The following is a 23314-nucleotide window of genomic DNA, read 5'->3' as shown; positions in this document are numbered from 1 at the left end:
CAATCAAAAGCATACATGAAAGTGCTTACCAAGACAAACCTCTGCACATAGTTCTCAATCTGCTTGTTTCAACTAGAAGTGAACATGCACAAACATAAGAAAAACATTCGGAGATAGCCAGCAAAAAGAGAATTTCATTTTCTCCCCTTTTTGCATATTATATCATCATGCCTGTTCTGGCAGCCCTATGTTTCAGCCTTTGCTGTATGACAAGTTAAAACAAAAAATTACATAAGACATTCTTTTACTTATTGTTGGAGCAGACTTAAAATAAACCTACTCTTCCCTTGAGGTATAACAAGAATATTTAGAATTCTTGTTCCAGATTTGCTGTGAAGACAATCAAACCCAAATTACAACATCTTGGGTGCATGATCAGTGAACTTTAGCTTCTTGCAGCCACAAAAACAAAAATTGTGACCAAGATCATCGTTGCACAGATTAGATAAAGCTTCATCTCTTAGGTGATGCATAGATGTACTTGCATATACTGGGCAGAAAATTCCCAAGTCTGCCAATAAGAGTAATTACGTAAAACGCTAAAGATAAAAAGTAGCTAATGGCATACATACACAATCTTTATAATGAGAAAAAAAAATTGAAAACAGGATTTCACAAGAATTGAGTTATTCTAAGTGCAAGTACAGGCTCAGTGGAGAATGCATTGAGAGCACCCCTGAACAAGTCTTGGGGGTGCTGTTGAATGAGAAGACGGAAGAAGACCCAGCCAACTGCACTTGCAGGCCAGAAATCCAAATGTATCCTGGGCTGCATCCAAAAAAGTGTGGCCAGCAGGGTGAGGAGAGGATTCTGCCCCTCTATTCCAGTTTCATAGAGCGCACCTGGAGTGCTGTGCCAGCTCTGTGGCTTTCAATAGAAGACACAGACCTGTTGGGGATGGTCCAGAGGAAGGCCAGAAAGATGGTCTGAGGGCTAGAGCAGCTCTTTTATGAAGGCAGAGTTCAGGAGATTAAGTCTCAGAGGGGAAGATTCTGGGAAGATGATGTAGCAGCCTCATGAACCTAAAGGGGGCCTACAAGAAAGCTCAGGAAGAACTATTGACAAGAGCATGTAGTGATAGGACAAGAGGGAACAGCTTCAGACTAAAAGAGTAGGTTTAGATTAAGATATCAGGAGGAAATTCTTTCCTGTGAGGATGGTTAATCACTGCAATAGGTTGCCCAGGAAGTTGTGCTTGCCTCATCCCTGAAGCTGTTCAAGGCCAGGTTAGATGGGGCTCTGAGCAACCTGGTCTAGCTGAAAGTGGCTCTGCCCAGAGCAGGGGGACTGGAACTAGGTCATCTGTAATGTCTCTTTCAACTCAAATCATTCCATGATTCTATTGTCTGGCAACACCATTATGTCTTTTTCAATACAGCAACACAGAGAAAAAAACCCAACAAAATCAAGAGCCAAAACCACCCCACATCTCAAAAAAAATTTAAAAAGGAACTGATATGTGTTAATCCAGTTACTAAAAACTTGTCTTAAAAAAATAAACCAAAGGTAAATTCTAAAATTCATAATTCTCTTTTCCTAGGATGGCTGCAAAAGAAGTTTGACCATGTGTCCTCAGAGACAGGATTTGACTTGACCTATGAAATTCTGAGTAATGAATGGTATTATCTTTTAATTAAAGCAGAACATAAAGAAAACAAGTAATAATCACATTTCAGTCAAATAGAATTCAGTTTCACTTTATTCAAGATTAAGAAGGTGGGGGTAGAGTGGGGGTGGAAACCAAGACAGCCATGCTATGAAAGCCATGCAGCTGAACAAAAAGGAAGCGCAACAGACTTACAAATGTTTCACGAGTTTCTTAGAGGTAATTGTAACCCTTAGCAAACTGAGAGCCCAAATGACATTTCTCAAATGTTTTAAGTTTACATAACAGTCATGTAGAAGAGAGCAGTTCTTCAGCATTTCAGTAAAGGCCAAGATACACTTTTAAACACCACAGTGGGCAGAACCAAATGCCTACATTTTAATGTTTATCAAGATCCCCTTTTCTTGTTGCATATACACTTTCAGTAAAACTTAACATACCTATTCAGCCTTCTTGTTGAAAAAAATATGCATATTGCAATAAGGAATGAGGCACAGCAGAGTAGACATCTCATACAACCTGCAGTAATCCAGAAAATTACACGATGGCACAAGTCTAAATACTTCTCCCTTCACTCTGGGGTGATACATAGTTAAAGGAGAAAACTGATGTTTGCCAAGAAATGGCAAAATTCTTTCATGACTGTATGGAGAAAGGTTTATTAAAAAAACAAAGTCAAAAGACAAAAATTATGGACTAGAAAAGGGACCTATAGAAAATCATATTTTCATTACAAGTGGAAACTAAGGGATATGGAAGAGAAGTCCCACACTGACTTGTGGACATTTCAGATCCTGTCTTAAGGCTTTTAGTTAGAAGAAGATCAAAACATTTTATAGTCTATAAGAAAAATGCCATTCTGGGGGAATTGTCATGTTTTCCAAAACATCAGCTGTTTAATCACAAATATGCACATTTAAAATAAATTCTTCAACATTAAGAGTTAAATTGCTTTAGCATTACCAAAGAGCCAGCTGAGATTTGAGAACCAGAGTTTGTTGGCAAAATAAATGTAAGAAATAATTAAAATAGAGGCTCTGTGGAGAGAAGATATTTTGAATCAGGTAAATGGAAAAGCTACACACAAATGGGAATGTACAAAGTACACAAACAATGCATTTCAAGTGAAATTTGCAGCAGGTAGTCTGTAAATTCTGGGAATGCAGAGGAGACCACACACTTTGTCAAGAACATTATGAGGCTATTGAATGAACTATCATGCCTAAGACAGAAATGACAGATGAAAAACAAGAGACATAAAGAATGGTACTCAGTGCACCTAAAACCACTACTTATCTAAGGCAAGGTATGGAAGTTTGGCGTGATATAACCTGAGTTAATACTCTTGGTATGTACTTGGTGTACAAAATGATTGGAGTAACACCACCATTGTAATAGCTTTGAATCCCCTTATAGTATTTTGATTCCATTTACAATTTATAGGGAAAATTTCAAGATTACCTGTATTTTGTAACCTGTTAAATGGTTACTCAACCCCAATGGCAAGACTCATGGTAAATTAAACATCTGCAAATACAAGTTACATGGTAGTTGGTTTAGATTTATAATAATGGAACAATTTGGATACTTCAAGCATCACCAGCAATGTTAGAATTTTATCCTGTAGCTATAAATATTCCAAAGTATTGTTTGGAAATAACATTTTGGCAGTAGGTGCTTTCTATATGTACAAGATATTTTGAAGACTTTGATATGGGAATTTATGGAAACCTTCATGTAACACTGTGTTGTTTCATGTACTTTTTGTATCACCTGCAGTAAACAGCCACTCATCAATACTACGACTACTACATCTAAGAAATAAACAGAATTGCAGACATTCAAGCTGCAATAAAATAAAATGCTGCTGTCTGGGTATCAAACAAAGAAGTTTCATTGGGTAAGAAAAGTTAATAAAAGTAAGTGTGACATATTAATTATTTAATATAAATTTGACTCCACTAGTCTTTTGCTTAGCACACAATTGCTAATTGTGTGTAATTCAAGGCATTTATATTTGGTATGCAACAGTGCACTTATAACCCCATAAACTCCTTCTTGAGTTGCAAGACTGTTACTAACTTACTTTCTAATAGTAGGCTTTTATTAATATTTTTAGTGCAGAGTTAATTCTCCCCAATACGCATTTCTGTAAACTGTTAAATTTTAATAATTGATAGAGGTGCTGCAACATTTCCTTGAGTAGGATATAAAAAAAAGTTTACACCAGAAGCCATACTGTACTGTATAAATTAATTGTGATCTGGTCCTTTCATTTATTGCCCTAGTATTGTCAATTAAGCAGCCACTTGTGACTTCAATTCAAATTCTCTGACCAGTATCCTCCTTCTTATATTCTGAGTTTCAACATTAGTGATTAGGTTAACATTTCCTTTGACAGAGAAATTTGTATTTCAACACAGCCTCAAGTCACATTAAAACCAAAACATAAAGTAACTACTGATTATCACAATCAAATCAAAACTGCAAGACTTGCTCCAAATACTATCATAAGAATTATTCCAGAGTTCAGTTTCAGTATCAAAGGTTATGACAAACTCACTTTACACTGCTTATATAAAAAATGAAATCTGAAATTCTTACATTAAAAAACCAAGCAAACCAAGACAAAACTTGGCAGATTTTTTATCATTACATAATTTTTAATCTAACATCATCTACCTTTCTGATATGGACTGTTCTGATCATAATAAATAATTGGATAAATCTTCCCTCCTTCCTGTTTTTGCTTCTGTTGATGATATTCAAACAGTTCTATTTGTGAAAGAGGAATTAAAAGGTAGCTGTCAGTGTTCTTCATCTTGGTGCTTCTCCATTCATTACAATTTTGGCTGATTCTCTCGTACTTCTTCTAGTTTGGAAAGGATCCACTGTGTAAAGAAAAAATCAAAATCATTCTGTGGTACAAAACAGACAAAGCAGCTGAAAATTGGACTGGTTTTTGTCATTGTCTTTACTACCTGCTCTTTTCCTAACCAAGTTTTAACACAGTGTTAAAAATCCTTCTGTAGAGTATAAACCCCTGTTTTTCTAACATGAGAATGGAGCCATTTAAGGACCAATATTCAACATTTGATACCATGTCACTTTAAACTTGTTTCCTGGTCTGAACTTCAAAGAGTAAGATTTGAAAAAGAAAAAAAAAGAAGACAACATTTAACGCCCATCCTGGCTCTGCTTTTGTCTACAGCTCTAGACAAATCACAGATGACAACAGAGAAGCAAGGATCACCACAGACCGAAGACAATAACAGGTTGCAGCAGTGTGATAGGTTACTTAGGAATAAAGCTTTCTTTAACTGTATCTTGTTTATTTTAAGGAATGTGGATATAAAAGGGAAATTAGTTTCCCAAGAGTATTGAAAAAAAAAAAGGAGGTTTGGGGGAAAGGGCAGTGAGATGGAAGTCTAGAGTAGGACATGAAGTTACATTGGTTATATATTATAAAAGGTGTGCATACCACTTTGAAGAAAGATGATTGGATTACTTTAGATCAGAACCTCTTACTGTATCAGGTTCTATCTCCTCATATGAACATTTGTGTTGGTTTTGTTGTTTTATTTACCTCTCTAGGTAAATAAACACCCCAATATCTTTGTGAAAGGTGTATTCATTTTTTTTTACATATCCTTCCCTTACTTAATACTTGTGGTATATGTAATATGATGTACTAATTTCACTTTTGGAATAGTTCCTGATTTAGCTGGGGCGTAGATGGGATTCCTCTCCCAGAGAGACTAATGGATCTCAGCACTGCCCACCCCTGTTCCACACAGCCAAAAAGAAAAAACTCAAACCTCAACACTTTCAAAGATTAGAGGCAAGTGAAATTCAGCACAGGGCCCTTACCTTTCTGAGGTAAGAGTTAACTGCTACCATTTACCTGTAACTAGAAACTACCCTCAGAAAGAGAAAAGCTGATGAGAACCTAAACTGATGAGAAGATGCAAAAGCAACTTAAACTAATAAGAGAATGCAACCACATCCCTCTGAAATACACTCAAGACTCATGCATTTTTTTGGTGAAAATTAGTAGCTACACTAGTTAAATACAAGGCGGAACTTTGACAAGTAGCTACCTTCTGGTAGCAGATCTGAACTGCTCCTACTGTCTGTTGCTGTCAAAACTAATGATGTCAAAATGAAGATGTTATACCAAAAATGTGTATAACAATAGCTGCAATATCATATACCACATAAACTACTGGTATTTTTATTAAGGATTTTCTTCGTTCTTCAAAAAAACCTGTATTTTAACGAACAGAGCAGTAACACCCCATCCCTGCCCACCACCTAGGAGTAATTTACAAATAATTTTGGTCTATTAAAATGTACTATTCTAATTCATATTCCAGATTGTTTAGTTTTTGTTAGCATAACTGTTTACTCAATCTTTTTTCAGACTGCTGTAATTCAGAAGATTTATGTAGAGAAAAGTCTGGTGTTGGAATTGACTATTTTTTAAATTCAGTACTGAGTAGATTATTGCTATTTCCATGTCTAACGGATATGTGGAAATACTGAATTTCAACTATATGTAGTTATACATAACTATACACAGTTTCAGGTTAAGAGTATTTCTGTTACACTTTTTACCACTATATCTTTAATTGCATTTTGACTTTACCTTAGCATCCTCTGGACTTCTAAAATTAATAATTTTTCCAAATTCTTTGGCATGGAAGACAGACTTAACTCGTTCCTAAAAAAAACCCCACAAAACCAAAACATTAATTCAAAATTGAAGTTAGCTACTTCAGGCTTTAAGATCACGATGCTATTTACTATCAAGGCAGCTATAATGGTTCAAACAGCCAAGTGTACCAAGAAAGGTCATCTGAGTATGTTGGCATCACATGCACATACCCTGAGAGAGACCATTTTCTGCATGAAAGCTCAGTAGGGTGAACACTCCAGCAGTAACAGACTCTGCTTTTTACCATGGAGTCCCTGGATAAGGCCCTATACACGTGTGTAGGAATGGAAGGCAGATCATGTACGTGTGGTAACAAAATCCATTACTCCCCAAAGTTTTAATTTGCAATTCTCCTTCAAGTCATTACTTGAGTGGATATTCCACCAATACTGACTTGCAAGTAGTGGAGATAGGTAGTAAAAACAACGACTTAAGCTTCAGAAAGAAAAACGTATGGAGTTATTTCCAAAATACAGTTTTCAATCATCGATTTCAATACAGAGCATACTGCAGACATGTTAATGGATTCTGAAATGACTGCTGTGTAGGGGTAAAGATGGATATGTTATTCAGCATTGTCTGAAATGGCAGAAATGCTAAGAATTATTTCATCCTGGAAAAGTTCACTTGCAGTCAGAAATCCAGTTTGGAGGATTCCAAACCAATATGGCTCTGCCTTTCATGCTCTCTGCAATAGAAACAAATAATCTGAGTGAAAAACTGAATGACGTTTTGCACCATCAAGACTGTCCTGATAACCAATATGTGTAATTACACATGTGCAGTTTATAAAAAACAGAAACAAAATACTGGCAGACAAACTTACTGAATGAAGTTCAGTTAACTAAGTTCAGTTAACAGATCAGTAGGAATTTAAGACTTTTTGTTAAGAAAAGTGCCTCTGTAAATAGCCATTAGTGGTCACCTTTCTCCTTATGTCCTTTGTCAGCTTACCAGGGAAAAGAATTTTAAGGATTTTTTTTAAGGAAAAATTGCAACTAAGAGCAACATTCTTCAATTTGTATAGAGAGGGAAAATATACGTGTCATTATGGTCAGTTTGAAGACAATAAAACCTTATTATATGCCCCAGAGAGCATAATAAAAATATTCTGCAATGTTCTGAGCCTTGTGTTGAATCAGCATTTTTCAGACTATGAATACACCATCAACTGGGGCATACAAACAAAAAATTCCTACAGCTCAAGGAAAAATCTCATCTGCAAAGACCAAGTTACTATGGTGCTTGAAACAGTCAGAGACTAGTTATCTGAGGAGTTCACTCATGGCAATTTCAACTCCTTTCTCTGAGTACATCTCAAATACAAAGGAGATCAAGAACTCAGAGGAGAGTGAGCAGAAATTCAAAGTTCAATTTCATAAACAGTAACAAAAAAAGACAACAAAACACGGTAAGAGTAATGTACCTTGGCTTCAATGCGCAATCTTCGACCATCAACGATGAATGGTTCTTTGGTAAATTCATCATAGGTGTATTGCCATTCACATGTCAGCTGTCCAAATGCCCCCTTTGTCACAAATAACACACCACTAGGTACCAGAAAATAAAAGTAGTTTTAAAAATCAATGTAAAAAACCTTAGAGGTTGTCATATTACCCTTTCTCTAGTGAATTAATTTGTCATTGCAAAATAGGTTTCATCTCATGATCTCTAACTATACAGCACACTTTCCAAAAGAGTGAATTTTGAAACTCCCTCTTACATTTAAAATACTGTGTTTCATAGCAAAACTGTAACACTACTTCAAGCTGTATTTGAGAAGGATGCCCCATACTCCACTGCTAGATATTGACTGTTCCTATATTATCCTTTATTTCCTTCAATACACCTTTGTAAGTGAATCCCACAGTTCAGGTAATTTTAGCCTAACCCAGTTTATAACAAATCCTTCTCAGCTAAAGCATCTTAAAATCAGTACTTGTTTCCCTTCTTAAATAGGAGAGAAATAACCCTGAACACTCTCCTACTACAAAAAATGACATTGTTGAAGATTATTACCATTATAACCAGAACACTAGGCATGCCTTCCCCATTATTTTGTCTACATATATGGTGACAGTGCAGTTACTGATCAGCAATCATCAAGGCATGCACATTTTTATGATTGTTTTAAGTACATATTATTCAGAGTCAAAACTGTTTACCTTTTTGTTACCATTAACAGATCTGTACTGTTGACCATAGCATGTGCAATATATCTGAGTTTTGCAAATCTTCCATTTTCAATTTTCTAAAAGAGATAGAAGTTTTATAGCTTTGAATATGCTAATAATGTACTAATTTTATGCATAAACATTATTTATGCTCCAAAAATATAAACTGTAACAAAGCACAAAGCATAGACTTTTAAATAAAAGGCTTCTTTCATTAAGTCAAAATATAACTAACATCTGTAATAGCTAATGTTCATAACTACTTCGTTGCAGTTAATACACCTATGTAAATAAAAATCAATCCTAACCAAAACTGACAAGGAATAATATAACTTCTCTAAAAGTGTCAGGACTCTGTCTTCTACATACTTTTTATATACACTGAACTTCTCCTAACTAATACATTTCTGAGACAGTAAACAAAATAAAGATTTCTTTCCTACTTTATCGCATTGCCTCCAAAACACTGACTAATTAACCCTGAGGATAAATCTATACCTAGCTGTATATAAGCACCATTAATTACCATGTAGACAGTGGGACTAATAATAATGCACTTGAGGTAGTACTTAGCATTCCTCTACATTCTTTTGTATACTCATTAACTAAACCATTTCCTACAATTAATGTGAATGCTGTAGCAGAATACTTTTAATGAGCAATATATTTAAAATATTGATGACAGCAGATAAGTATTTTTTTAAAAACAGAAGCCCTGTACCTCTCACATGACTTGGCAATCATTGGATTTCTGACTTCCTGAGCAGCAAGCAATTAAACTAGTGGTCAAATTAATATTGCTGCATCTTAGCTGGGAATAGCAACATAATTGCTTGCATGCTTCCCAGCTGTTACAACTTGGAAGCAACACCAGATTAGAACAAACTAGTATGATTCAATAAAGTCTTAACTACAAATATAAAGCTTCAGACACATATGCAAAAGTTTTAAAAATATCTAGATTAGTTCTTAAAACAGTTAAGAAAGCAAAGCCCTTTAATACGTGTTCCCCAACACAGTAAAATGATGAAGACATTTAATTAGTGTAAAAAACTTCAAATTTTACTGTGTGGATAATTCCACTTGCACAGACTTTTTAAGAATTGCCTCTTCCACAAAGATACTGATTCTTTCATGACTAAAAAGCATGAATATTTGAGTAGCAGGTTACCCTAAGGAGAGTTTTTGAAAAAGCTCTCAGAAATTTCCAGTTATTCCTCTTCTCCCATCTCTTTCAGGCTACAAAATCACAGCTATTGGTCACAAGCTTACTTATAGAAGTCACTGCTTGCATTTATGCTTCAAGAGCTAGTGTCAGCAGCAGGACGAATTCCACAAGAAGAATGGCATAAAAAATGAGGAACTAAGGGCTTGGAAAATAAGCTTTTTTTTTTTTTTTAATTTTTGGAAACATCTTATTCAAGTTTTATCAAGGTGTTGCTCTGCCTCTGAAATGAATCTCTCCCTGCCTCTTGTATCAGAAGCTTGGACATAAATAAATAACTGAAAAAACCTCTGTGAAAGGTAGCCCCTACTATGTTCCAGCACATAACACGCTGGACGGTTAGAAGACAAAGGGGCTGTATGGACCATGAATAGGATATATGATCCACAGTTCAGGCTACTGGTCTAGGTCTGTACACTGATGGCCTTTCATTAGTGGCCTAAAATGAATGTCAGGGAAATGGAAGAGAGGACTGACAAGAACTTAAAGAAACATGTGGGAAGAGCAAGGGTGGTTCAGAATATGTATAAAATACACTTCACTTAACTGCAAGACACTTTGACAATGACACATATTACTCTTACTGACCAAACATATAAATATCACACAGAATAACCAGTATTTCTGTATTCAAAGTGTACATAAAAGCATTTAGCAATTTAGCCTTATTAGGATGAAGAAGATTTCCCCTGTTGGAGAAAGTAACCTTATGCTTTGCACAGCATAGAAGTAAGGCTCTCAATCAAAATATTAATCGCCTTTACATGGGACTTAGGAAAGGAGAGTTACCTCTTTATATTTTCTGATTAGATTGCTAGCTAATTTTCAACTAGACATGTCCCCCGATGTAATTTTCTCAGCTTACAGGTAACATATTGGGAATTGTGAAAATTATTACGCAAGTACAGTACTTAATTATTGCACAGGCGACAACCTTAAACAAAAGTTATTTAAACATATACCAAATTCTTCAAAAAGTGTTTCATTCTATAAGATTTCCAAACATGCGACTTGTGGAGAACAAAAACATTGTTGCCATGTGGCACACACTGAGATAACTAGTTCTCATTGTTAGCTATGAGTCAAAAATCATAAACTGTGTTTATAGTTTTGTAGACAACAGGAGTTAATTGCAAAATAAAACACAAGGAAATGCTGCACAGACTATTTATAAAGGGAACAAAGACTTGCTAATGCTAAGCAGTAATGACTTTTAAATTTTCTGCCTTTGTATTTTTCTACCTTTTATTTCCAATCTTCATCCTTTTTAGCATTAGACTTTTACCTATTCATTGGGAATACATCATAGAGGGAGACTGCTGACAATTCTTGCAACAAGCTCACTACTGCACTCTGCTACCAAAGTGCCTTATACCACTCAAACATAAAACTATATATAATTGATCACTCAATACAGATGCATAAATAGGTCTTAAAACTTTTATGGTATGTAGCTATTGTTTGGAGAAAGACAGCAACTTGGACCACTGTTTGGTGATGGAAAACTATGAAAAGTAACATTAACCAAGCATTCTTTGTTCAATGTTACTTTCAACAGTGAAAGAAAACACATACAAATCTTTAAAATGCAATGCCTGTATTTCAAATTAAAAACATTTTAATCACCTGATTAAGTTTGTGCAAATCTATTTAAAAAATGTCACTCCAGAAGCTGTAAAGCATGAAGTAACACAATAAGAAATCCCCTCCTTTGCAATTCTTACCTGCAGTACAATTATTCAAATGTCACTGCAATAATCTAACAGTAAAAGTGATCAGTTACGCATATATATGCAAATATGCTCAATGTCTTAAAAGTGGTATCTCTGCACCTGGAGAGATTCCTAATCACACCACACCTTCTTAATGTAATGAGAAGCAAGCCAAGAAGCCTTTGATAAAGTTAGAAATTATCCAGAGCAAAATTAAGTATTGGAGACAAAAATTAAAATTTGTGAATCCCCTGGTAATAGTTCTAAAAAATACTAGTAGTATGTGTAATGCTTAAGTCAGAATGTTTGACAACCTTCTTGAACTCACTCAGATGAAATAGTATATAAAAAAATACTGAAAAGGCTGTTACTGCTTAGAAAGTGGTTGGAAATCTATTATCTTTTGATGTTCAAATTAACTTTCATCTGGACTACCAGCATATTTCCCAATGAACTGGTTACTGTCCAAATGTGTGAATTCTGAAGGCAATCCACCGAGTTGCTAGAAACTCCAACCATGAATGTCTCTTTCAGTGCAAATTACAAGGTAACTTTTTCAAAAGCTGTAGAATTGCTAATTTCAGCAGGCTAACCTGGTATCATTACCTATCCAGTCTTCCTCAAAGAAACATTTAAAAGTTCTAACCAGTTCCTAAGTGACTTTGTAGATGTAGCTTGAATGAGTGTGAAAAAAGGGAAAAAACTGTTAAATAAAAAGTAACATGTAAAACATTCATTTTTCACCACGCAAAATTCCTTCATCATTTATGAATAATAACCACCAATAATCCTTTATTACTTACTTCCTCTTTCAATTATCCTAATGTGCAATGTCATTATACAAAACACAAAGCAATGTGCAATGTCCATGATGTGTTAGTATCTGTATTCACATTCCATTTAGCCATGCTGAACAGTAACTCCGAAATCCACCTTGTTTTATTGAATCGGTGGGAATCTGTGGTCATAGTTAACGTTTAAATCTAAGGCCACAGCAAGAAAATAAAAATTAGGACAGCAGCTTCTTTTCAGAATGCAAAACTTCTATTTCACAGCAGAAATACAAATTGCCTATGATGACTGGCAGAATTATCTTAATAAATTTTTGATCTGAATACACAGGAGAATTTGTTTGAGTAGCTGAAATGGAGAAACCATACTGATCTACACTTTCATCATAATGGCCACATCTAGATGTTCTGTTTCCTGCCAATACAACCAAAACTCTTGGATTCATACCATTTGAAGTATGATTCATCAGCAGGGAAATTAAAGAATATTGTCTTTACACTTCACTCACAATCGAGTAAAATAAAATTGAGTAATGCAGGCTTCCATATTCCTCTGGAACAATCAGTGTCAACGGGTTTCAGACAGCTTCCCATAACTGTCTTCTATCTGGGATTGGGCAATGGCTATGAAATAGTACCCAAACATTGCATATTTAAGTGGTAAGGATCCTGCTTTTCCTTTAACCTAGACAGACAAAGTTTTCCAAAGCAGGACAGATCATGACATCTATGAGTCAATAAAGAAACCAGCAAGTAAGAGTCTGGACAATGTCAATTAAAAATGAAGTTATTTTGAACTTCATAAAGAATGTAATTTTACAAAGTGAAACCTCAGTTTTAGGGTACCTCAGGACATGGATGTTTATGTTTTGATTTGAAATCAAGCCCAAGAACAGTGAGGGAAAGACAGCAAGAATTAGCATGACATACTTTTCTGACTCCTCAGATGTTCTTCCTGGCGGTGAATGCTAAAGAACAAGGGGCTGCTCAAATCATTTCAACATCCTACCTGATACAAAGCTCAAGACCAAAAAGAATCACTAAACCAAAAGCTGAACACCTCCAATACAAGAGGATATGGTAATGAAGCACAGCTTTGAAGGACTGTGTTCTCTGAAGCAACATAATTGTGCAACGTTATACAACACAGTATAAGCATCATCACAAACTCACTAGTTATAAAAGAAAATTAAAAATAATAAGAATAAAAATATTTTGCATGTTTTGAAGTTGGGTAGACATTGACACAGAGAACCACTGACTGCACAGTGCAACTGCTAATGACTCAGCTTCAAAAGCACAAAACCATTCTTTCAGCTTAATTTCCTGGCAGGCCAAGACCTCACACATCTGTTGCTTCTGGAAATAACTAATAACAATTTATGCATAAACAGTCTATTAAATGATCCCCAAAACAGTCTAAAGTGGGCGCTGACCTATGTCTACAGAACATCTTGAGAAAACCAGACCAGCAGAGAGGTCTGAACAAAAAGGATATACTGGATGACATTAAAGGTAAAGAGCACAGCCAGTTATTCACCTCCACAAGGAAGTTATACAAGTCACTGTAAAACTCAACTCTTGGGAAAAGCTGCACTGTCAATTTGTAAACAGCACAAAATTCAGCAATCTGAGATAAAAGGAGGACACTTGGACTTGGAATTTTCAGGGACACACTGAAATGTGAGGACTTCAAATTCAGTTCAGCAGTTAAAAGGAATGGGATGGTGGAATTATGCAGCCAAAAGTTCAACTGATAAAATTAAAGACAAAAAAAAATTGAAAATGTGGTTGCTCTTTTTTGCTACGATATTTTAAATCTCCTCTAAATGTTTCAGTGTTTTCGTTTTAGTTCTGGGGATTCTTCCATCCTGAAAGAACATCAGTTTCTGCTATAAGTTTTCACAGCTTTTTGTCCCATGACCTAAAGAGAGTATTAATATCCCAGACGGTAAAATTTCTTGTTATCCCAAATCCCCATATCCACAGATCCAATTTATTTCTTTTTTTATGTATGTTCAGAGAAGCCTAGACTCAAGAGAGAAACAAGTAAAATACTTGCACAAAATTACTATATTTTCTATTAACACAAAAACTTCAAAAATAGAAAAATAAAACTATACCAAAGAGACAAAATATTCTAGGCCATATAATCATATTTGCCAGCTCCAACTGGAGTTGTTAGTTTTGCTGGGCTTTTTTGTTTTTTACTTAGCATTCTACAACCTTTTAATCTAGCATGTAAAGAACAAATTCTTATCATTTATACTGCACTGTAACTTGAATTAGTAATATCTGACCCAGAAATACTACCATTCATGTACTAATTTTACCTCCATGTTCTGCATAAACTTGTAGGATTTTAAGTGAAAAAAAATTAAAACCTAGGTCAATTTTGGGGCAAAAATTATGACATTTCTAATGCATTTTCTAGTAAGATTGGCCATTACAAAAGAAAAACAATTTTATAGAATAAAAAACAAAATTGCAGTAAAGCAGCACTAAGGAAAAAGATAACGTTAAGTAACATTATTCCAAATTTTCAAAACCTAATAAAGTTAATTAAATGTCACAGTAACCTTTCCATTATGTTACACCTAACAATTTTCTCAACTTTTTGACATCATGTGTCTTTTTTCAGAACTGAAGAGCAAAATTATTTCTTTCTTCAAAGAAATACAGCATATCCATTTGTACCTGAAATATTCAAAATCCTTCCCACAATGTTTCAGGCAGTAACACACTGCAGTAGAGCCTTTCATTTGTTTCTGCAAGGCATCCTTTTGAGGTGACAGCATTACAAAACAAATAGGAACACATGACCTGTAGCAATCATAAGCATCAGCAATTTCAGCTAAAACCATGTCCCAAATTTAGTTTGTCCCCCTTTTTCTCTGTGACATTAAGGGCAAAGGGTAACTGCCCAAGAGATCACCCTATATAGCAGTTTTTGAATGCACAGTGCCAGAATAAGCAATCTTAACAATTTTAATGGTTCTTCCCCCTTCCCCCAGAATTTTGATAAATGGAAGCCAACACACAATGAGAGACATAACATTACCACATTGAATATGCAAACATTTCAGAAGCTCTTCCTGTTTCAGAGCAATGCCAACTGCCCAGATAGTGGCAGAAGAATTAATTTGCATTATAATACAGGTTCAGAATTATCTATTACAAGATATCTTTAAAGTGCAACACAAAAATCTGAATTTAGTAACAAACCACAAAAAAAGAACAAGAAAACTGTGCAAGCATTTCCATGAATACAGAATAAGTACCTTTTAAAGAAACCAGAAACTTGTAAAGGTATTTGGTAGAATTTATAATACCAAATTGTAGTTGATCAGTGTTCACACTTTCCCCTCACCCCCCAATGCCTAGGTAAATAAAAAACTAAACACTTTTGCATATTATGTATGCTTTATTACACAATGTCTTGCAGAATTTCTGGTATGTTTTTCACATCTGTCTGTGGTTTCTACACGGAGTTTAGTTCTGGGCCAGATTTTTTACTTTTTTTTGTTGTTATGAAAATAAAAATATTGACTTATGAAACAAATAATTTGTAGTCAAAATAAAAACCAAAATAAACCGTTATTTCATATGTTTAAGGATACCAAAAGTTACACAAATTAAGTATTAAAAATTATGGTAAAACAAATGATAAATGAGAAACTAAAAGTTTATGATAATATTTCTTGAAAAATGTATATATTTTATATGTTAAATAACTTTATAAGCCGTTTAGTGGTCTTACACTATCTAGTTCCAGGAAACATGAGAAATAATGTTGGAACAGAACAGATGAATCCATTTTAGATATACTTTAGACATGTTTATTGTTAAGAAGAAAAGCAACAAAGTACTTTTGAAAGAGTAATTGAATAAAACAGTCAAACAGCATTTTAACACCAATAAGGACTGTACAAACCAGTAAAGTTTTACCAAACACATTTAAAGCAATAGTAAATAAACCCTGTTAAACACTTATATAAATGCAAAAAACATTAAACACAGCTGATAAAAATACATCTGGAAATAAACTCTAAGTCATGGTATCACTTATTTTTTTCATATTATTCAATACTATTTTACCTAATGTCTGGGTTTATCTGTAAGACTATCTTTATTATATTATTTGCTTGTTTGCCTAGCAGTCATCATCACACATTTTATTATCCCCACATTTTTTCACAGTTTAAAAAGTAAGAATTTAGTATCACAAAACCCCGATTTCTCAGCGGGAATTATAGCAGCAACATTTAAAACTCAAAGGTCAAAAGAATATGACAAAGGCCATGTGTATTTGTTACAATTCACATTATCCTAACTGTCATCATCATCACTACTACTGTGAGCCATAGTCCACTCTTTGTAGGCCTGCCTTTTCTGAAAGCATGGTAAGAGAAGAAGAAAGCAGAAGTATTAGTTTAAAAGTACTAGTATGCCTGGCAAGTTTGTTAATTAAAGCAAAATAAAACCACAGAAAACAGAAATTCAGATGTGACAGCCTAAGTTTAGGGCACAGTATGAGCACACAAAATATCCTATTTCCTTTGATAAGCATATACAATCTCTAAATCACCAAAAGAAGTTTTATTTCAACCTAATCCTGCAATCTGTTGAAAAGCTACAATACAGTGGCCACAGTGTGACCAGTCACCAGACCTGTATGCAAAGAAGCAATTGAAAAGGGGAGAGAAATCTTTTTATCCATAAGAAAATATTATTCTATTCAAACTCTTTGAAATAGTGGACATGCAATACACTGAGTCTCATGCAAAACAAAGTAACAGCTCTAGAACCACAAACACTAAGAACCAAAATCATTACTATACTTAAGGGTTAAATTAAGACCAAATACCCTATAGCAGAATTTAATGACTGGGGAAAAAATGCAAATCTCTACTTTCTTATTTGACTACCTATAGGAAAACCTGTCTACTGTGCTTGGAGCTCTAAAAATATTTCTTCAAGAGCAATTATGCCTTAGAATCATCAATAGCAAAAAATAATAAGAAGCTACCAATCCTTCAGTTTTCAAATGGTGGTTCCCATCACAAAATATCAAAGGCATTACACAAGGCCACGCCTTAATGTATTTTAAGTTCTATAATGGAAGGTACTGTACTCGGCCATACAATACAGAAAAATTGAAATTAGAAGTTACCTGGCAGATTTTTGTAAAGGTTTCTCAGAAAAAAAACCCAAAATATAAAAACGTACAAATTTAAGAAGTAAAAGCAATGTAAATTCAGCTCACTAGAGCTGACTGTTTGCTAACATTTGTTTTAGCAATATACTTTAAAACAGACAAGGAGATGTTTGAAAATTTATTTTCTTAACAAGAAGAGGATAAGGATTAGTAACAAATTTAAGTTATCCATCAATAGTAGCTTCTAACTACCAGAGGGCATAGGGTAGTTAAGGCTTAATGACACCAATTATAAATTGGAGAGCACAGGTTAAAGCCATCTTATTTACAAGAAAGGCACAAGTATAGTATTTGTTATCAAAGCACTTTCACAGTTGGCTGAACTACATGACCAGTGAATGGAACAATGAACATAGCTAAGGTATCCCCAACAGATCAATCCTGTTATACCAGAAAATGAATGACAAACTAATGAAATGCAGGAGAAACCAAAACAAGAGTGGAACTCAACATGGAACAAACAGCTGTAGCAATAATCAAAATTTGTCATAAAATGCTCTCCAAAGGCTACTACCTTCTCATTTACTTCTCCAGAAAGGTTATTCTGGTACAATATTTCTGTAGCACTGTGAATCCTTTCATGTGTACTTTTAAAATTCTGTTTAAATTTATGCAATCACTAATTGCTACTTTATTTGTTATGGTTTAACATTTCTAGAAAGAAGTTTTATTTCTAACAAAAAGAAAAAACAGAAACTCAGTAAGCTGTGTGTGTCACAACTGAAATTACTTTCCTTTCTGAGGGGAATTTTTGAGTCAAATTCACTTAAATGGCAGATGAATCATTAAAAACTAACGGCTGTTCTGCATATACTTCCTGCAAACAATATTCAATTTCAGAACTGTTTATGTTCTTTCAAAGACTTCAGTATGACATAAATACAACTATTTCCAGTGTCTTAAAAGAGTCTTTAAAATGCTGTTTTACACAAAACTGAGACTTAAAAGTCACTGTTTAAGCTACATAATATAAAATTACTCAAAAAACTATGTGCATTTATCAACAATTTTCACAAAAGATAAAATTTTCATTTGCACATATAGACCTTTTTCTTTGTTCAGAATGCTCTGTGCATAAACTTTTATAGATATACTGATCCACGTTATGGTGTCTCCCTCAAAAATTGTACCACAGCAGCCAAATCCCCAGTGTGGTTACGTGCATAAGAAATGAAATTCTTGGCTACTGAGTTACTAGGTAAGAAGTGAATGGGAATTTAGGAAGAGAGAAATTCTAAAGTATTTATTTCTATATAAGATGAGTTTAAATTTATGTCAAAAATTTATCTTTCATTTTCTTCACCTGTAACATTTGACTTCCAGTTCCATCTCTTAATCTGTAAGGTCTAATAACTCCATCTTCATTAAAAAAGCGAGGTGGTCGCAGGCTTATCACATCTTCTGATGAATCTGCAACCCTGACAAAGCAGAAAATTTAAGATACATATCAATATCTCTACTCAACTATACTATTTAGCTAAGGAATGAAAATATTTTGTATACAAATTAAATTCAAGTACTCGTGTAACAACTATTGTTGTCTATATATGCACTTTGGCATAATTACAGACATTACAGAAATCTATTTTCAAGAATAACAATTATCAAATTAGATGGCACAGAGCAGCACATATCTGTAAATACCTAATTAGTGTCTAACTACTGCACTTCAAAACTTCAAAAGTAAAGACCACTGTACCACATGGAATAGAACGGTACCCTATTTCTCTGATATGCTTCTTGAATTTCTCTGCCAAAAAACTTGAACAGGAAAAAAAAGACTGGCATTCTTATGGTAACAGAAGTGATCCAACTCACTAAGAACAGGGCCACTGAACAATTGTATTTCAAGATACCAAGTGCCTCTTCAAAAGTGTCTCCTCCTTTATTGCACATAACAGTGTCAAATAATCTTCATCAATTAATTTATTAATGTGAGACTGTCACAATATTTAAATGTAGTCTGTCACAATATTTAAATATATTCTTAATATACTTCTGACACCGGCATCATCTAGTGATCTTGGAACTAATTTCATAAAGGAGTAATAATATATAAAGTAACTTTGAACATATCTGAGAAGTCCTTTTTTTCCTGCTTATTTGGGGTAAAAGTTAAAAATCATCAGCTGAAGGAAGTCTGATTGCTGAGACTAGTTTTTTTCAGTAATGCTAGAAATAGCTGAGACTGGTGTCTGTGGTTTTTTAATTATATCAAGTGTGTATTTTGTAAAGAGCCACCTATTTATTATGTAAATAACATAGAAGTGATATGAAGACACAAGGTACTACTAGTATGACTATTGTCTCTTTCATGCCATATGATATTCTGTACATGTATTTTACTTACTTTTTAATACCCTGAAATGTGCTGCTTGCCATATCTATGATTCCACCAGTGGGCCTGGCTACTGCTCCAACTAAGCCTTTTCCAACACCTTTGAAAAAACCGGCTGCTCCTTCTTCCTGAGCTCCTAAAAGCATTAAAAGGAGTAAATCATTATAAACCACAGAGTTTCTCTTAAAATCTTAACAAGTTTTATTACCATTTCATTACAAATCTTATTTGATACACAACTACACAGTCTCCACACAAAGTTCATGTAAACAACATTTAAACTGTAAGTCAGTAGAAATATAAAATCTTGACAAAAAGTTTTATAACTCTGATTTACAACAGCTCATCAAAAATCAAGAATTCACTGTTGTGTGAACAGTTAATGCATCAAGACCAGACTTACCTCTTATTGGTTTTGTAACTATTCCTGTTATGCCACTGACAAAACCCTACCAGGATAAACAAAACAGACATTACAAATATGCTTCCATATAATATTTTTCATTTTTAACATTTTTCTTCCTACTTCATTGCTGAATAACCTAAAAGTACATGTGTTGGGAGTATTCTAGAATTCACTATAAGCCAAGAGAATTAGAGACACCTGCTTCACAGTTTCTACCTTCTTTTCTATCCTATTGCATTTTTCTATAAAACTATCATTTAACTGTAGCTATACACTTGCAAAACTAAAATTAAAATTAAGAAACTAACAAGAAACTAACTCAAAAAAATTGAAAACCAACAACTCTCTGGGCAACACAACAAGTGCCTGGTACTCCTGCCTGCATAAAACTAATTAATTTTTGTTTTCCTCCTTACAGAAACCAGTCCTTTTCCACCTCGAGTGATACCCTCTCTCAGACCAGTGGGTTGTTTGTTCATGGCTTCTCTCCTTTTTTGCTGGTAATCTTCATCCATAGTTATTGCAGCTACTCCTTTTGCCATAGCACCTGTGATTCTTGAGGCAGCTCCTGCTAATCCACCTATTGGAATATAAACCAAATTAAAACTAATGCAATTTACAAATACTCATCTCTGTTGTTTACTGTTAGGGGAACTACCATCACAGCACTGAAACTTACCAACAGCTCCCCCCACCAGCGCTTTAAATCCTAGTGCCATTCCCTCTATAAATTCCTCAGGACCCTGGATGGCTCCCTATGAGAAAAAAGGACACACTCATAATTAGCTTTGAATAGTATGCCTTATATATTTTTAAATCGTACATTTTTATTGAGATTTATATGTAACAAAGAGGAAAACTGGATGACACTGAGTGATAGAGTGTGAAAGCACCCACAAAATCCCCTGTGAAAGACAGACCATTTTAGAATAATAATGAATTCCATGAAGTTTCCTTATTTTAAGGAGAAGCAAAATATTTATTTTAAGGTGTGAACTGTAAGAAATAGCCTTTTGGTAGTTAAGTTGACACCTCTGTCCTTTTTACTCTCACTTGAGTTTTCCAGGCATTTTCACTTGAAATTTTCAATTCTACATCTAAATTTAAAACCAAAAAAGTGTTAATATAGATTTTCAATACAATGTCTATCTATCTACTTGTAAAAGGACAGCAGAGAATTTTACCTGATATGGTTCATAGAAAAAAGCTTCTACCCCTTCAGACAAGCCTCTTATGAATCCAAATGGATTACCCAACACATCAAGGCCAAGAATAAGAATATACATCTGTTTAATAGCCTAAAATGAAAATAGGTATTAGAGAAAATATTTCCTAAATTACACTTCAGCAAAGGCAAACAGTGTAGTATCTCAGATTAAAACAGGGAAAGAAACATGAGTTCAATATAAAAACCTCAAAATTGTCCAGAAACATAGAAGTAGTTGCAATAAAAAGATGAGAAAATCAGTGAGTAAACCATATTATGTCAGCCAAGAAATGACATTACTTAAAAGCATTGCAGTAGCCCCTCATTATTAATGATGGATGGAGAGGACTAATTCTTTTATGCAAAAGTATTTTTGTTGGATTCTCTCCACTGGATGACAGGACTTTCAACAGTACACAAAAAAGGTACTATGATTTGAATGGTACTAATGTCTAAGAAATTACATTTGCATTTAATGCCAATCATGTTCTATCAGAGCCCTATCGTGTTTGCTTCCCCTGTCTATTCCAGTAAGCTGTTTTGTTATCCATGCCACCTGGCAAGGCAATAAAACCCTATTAATGAGTAATTGGCTGGTATGCATTTATTTAACCTTTGTATATAAAAGGATGAAAGTAAATTTTATTTTGTTTAATAGAATGAAAGTGCACAGTAGCAGTTTCAAAATAAAAAATTATTGGAATGTTGACATTCTCTTATTCTTACCTGTTTTGAATAATGCCTTATAACTGATGATTGAAGCTGCTGCGTAGTACAGAAGTCATACCTGAGCTCAAAGAATGCCAACCTAAAAAAAGAGACAAGAGAAAAAGTAAATCCTTACTGCACAGAACAAAATAAAGCTCAACATATGTAATATTGGTACAATCTTTGTGAGTGATTTTTACATTCATATTTTTAACCTACTTAAAGACAATATCTTGTACATCTGTAAGGGTGGCCCCTATACTCTTCAGCAGGAGATTCAAGGACTGAAATGGTATCAATTCATTCTTTCTTTCTTCTTTGTTACTATCTTCTCCACCCTCGCTGAGTGAAAAGCTCAGGTGTAACTGAAGGATAAAAATGAGATTGGGAAATAACATGGTTAGTTGTTAGCTGTATGATATTTCTATCTTTATGATCTTTTAGATTATTTAAAAATTTAGTTAGCACATTTCTAGTCTGGCCGAAACCAGTCTGACTTTGTAACAGAGTACACAAATATATAATGTAGGCCAAAAAAAGCCCACTCACATATAAAGTCGAAGTGAAGAATTTAAACTACCTTTCAGAAAACAAGAACTTGAAACTGCTTACTTCTGATTTCAGAGACGGTCTCTGAATTCTTTCAAATATAATTTAGATTATTAACTCATTTTTAAAGCATTTCATTTGTTTAAGTTATACCCAAAATCAAAGCAGACAGAAAATGACAACACAGCATAGAGTCCAAGCAAGAATGTAAAATAAAACCTTGAGAACAAATAATTACTAACACAAGTTTTGCAGGTACCAAATAATTACTGGAATATGCATACAGGAAAAATCCAACCTGTGCACACCTGAAATAACTAAAGCATTTGTTTCAAAGAAATCAGAAAAGAACCACATTCAGGAAAACTGCTCAAATGGCTTTCAGGCACAAAATGGTAGAAATCTATCCAGTCATTTTCAAAATCAGATTAAAGGAAGTTATTCCTGTTTCTGACTCTCCGAAGACAATATCATGCAACATTCATTATGTTACAACAGAGCTTAACTGTAGCTCATTTCAGTGATACACAGTTTACCTTACAGAATGGTTGTCACTCAATCCATCATCACTAAAGACTTAGGCTCTAGTAAAAATTCAAGCCCATTTATCCCATCCCATTTCCTCCCTGCATTTTTTCTTGTCAAATATAATTTCTAACATCT

At 34.2% G+C, this 23314-nt stretch overlaps 1 protein-coding gene across 5 annotated transcripts in view; it reads right to left on the bottom strand.

Annotated features, from left to right (window-relative positions):
- Positions 1-1681: 1681 nt before the first annotated feature.
- VPS13A (vacuolar protein sorting 13 homolog A) overlaps positions 1682-23314 on the bottom strand; it is a 101928-nt gene continuing 80295 nt past the window's right edge. For 3 of the 5 annotated variants that reach the window (XM_005492402.4, XM_074533565.1, XM_074533566.1), the window contains 12 exons: positions 22322-22467; positions 22121-22202; positions 21372-21485; positions 20867-20942; positions 20604-20767; positions 20185-20230; positions 19794-19917; positions 18747-18861; positions 8489-8574; positions 7750-7873; positions 6255-6329; positions 1682-4497 (listed from right to left, as the gene is read on the bottom strand). In XM_005492402.4, the coding sequence (XP_005492459.1) occupies positions 4447-4497; positions 6255-6329; positions 7750-7873; positions 8489-8574; positions 18747-18861; positions 19794-19917; positions 20185-20230; positions 20604-20767; positions 20867-20942; positions 21372-21485; positions 22121-22202; positions 22322-22467 (1203 nt within the window). In that variant the 3' untranslated portion in view covers positions 1682-4446. Of the gene's footprint in view, positions 4498-6254; positions 6330-7749; positions 7874-8488; positions 8575-16039; positions 16618-18746; positions 18862-19793; positions 19918-20184; positions 20231-20603; positions 20768-20866; positions 20943-21371; positions 21486-22120; positions 22203-22321; positions 22468-23314 lie in introns of those variants that run through there. The other 2 variants (XM_014270876.2, XM_074533567.1) reach the window with 1 other exon arrangement.

The sequence above is a fragment of the Zonotrichia albicollis genome, chromosome Z (assembly GCF_047830755.1).
Source record: "Zonotrichia albicollis isolate bZonAlb1 chromosome Z, bZonAlb1.hap1, whole genome shotgun sequence".
Classification (NCBI taxonomy): domain Eukaryota; kingdom Metazoa; phylum Chordata; class Aves; order Passeriformes; family Passerellidae; genus Zonotrichia; species Zonotrichia albicollis.
Note: the sequence above shows the minus strand (reverse complement) of the source record. Positions and strands in the feature narration are given on the sequence as shown.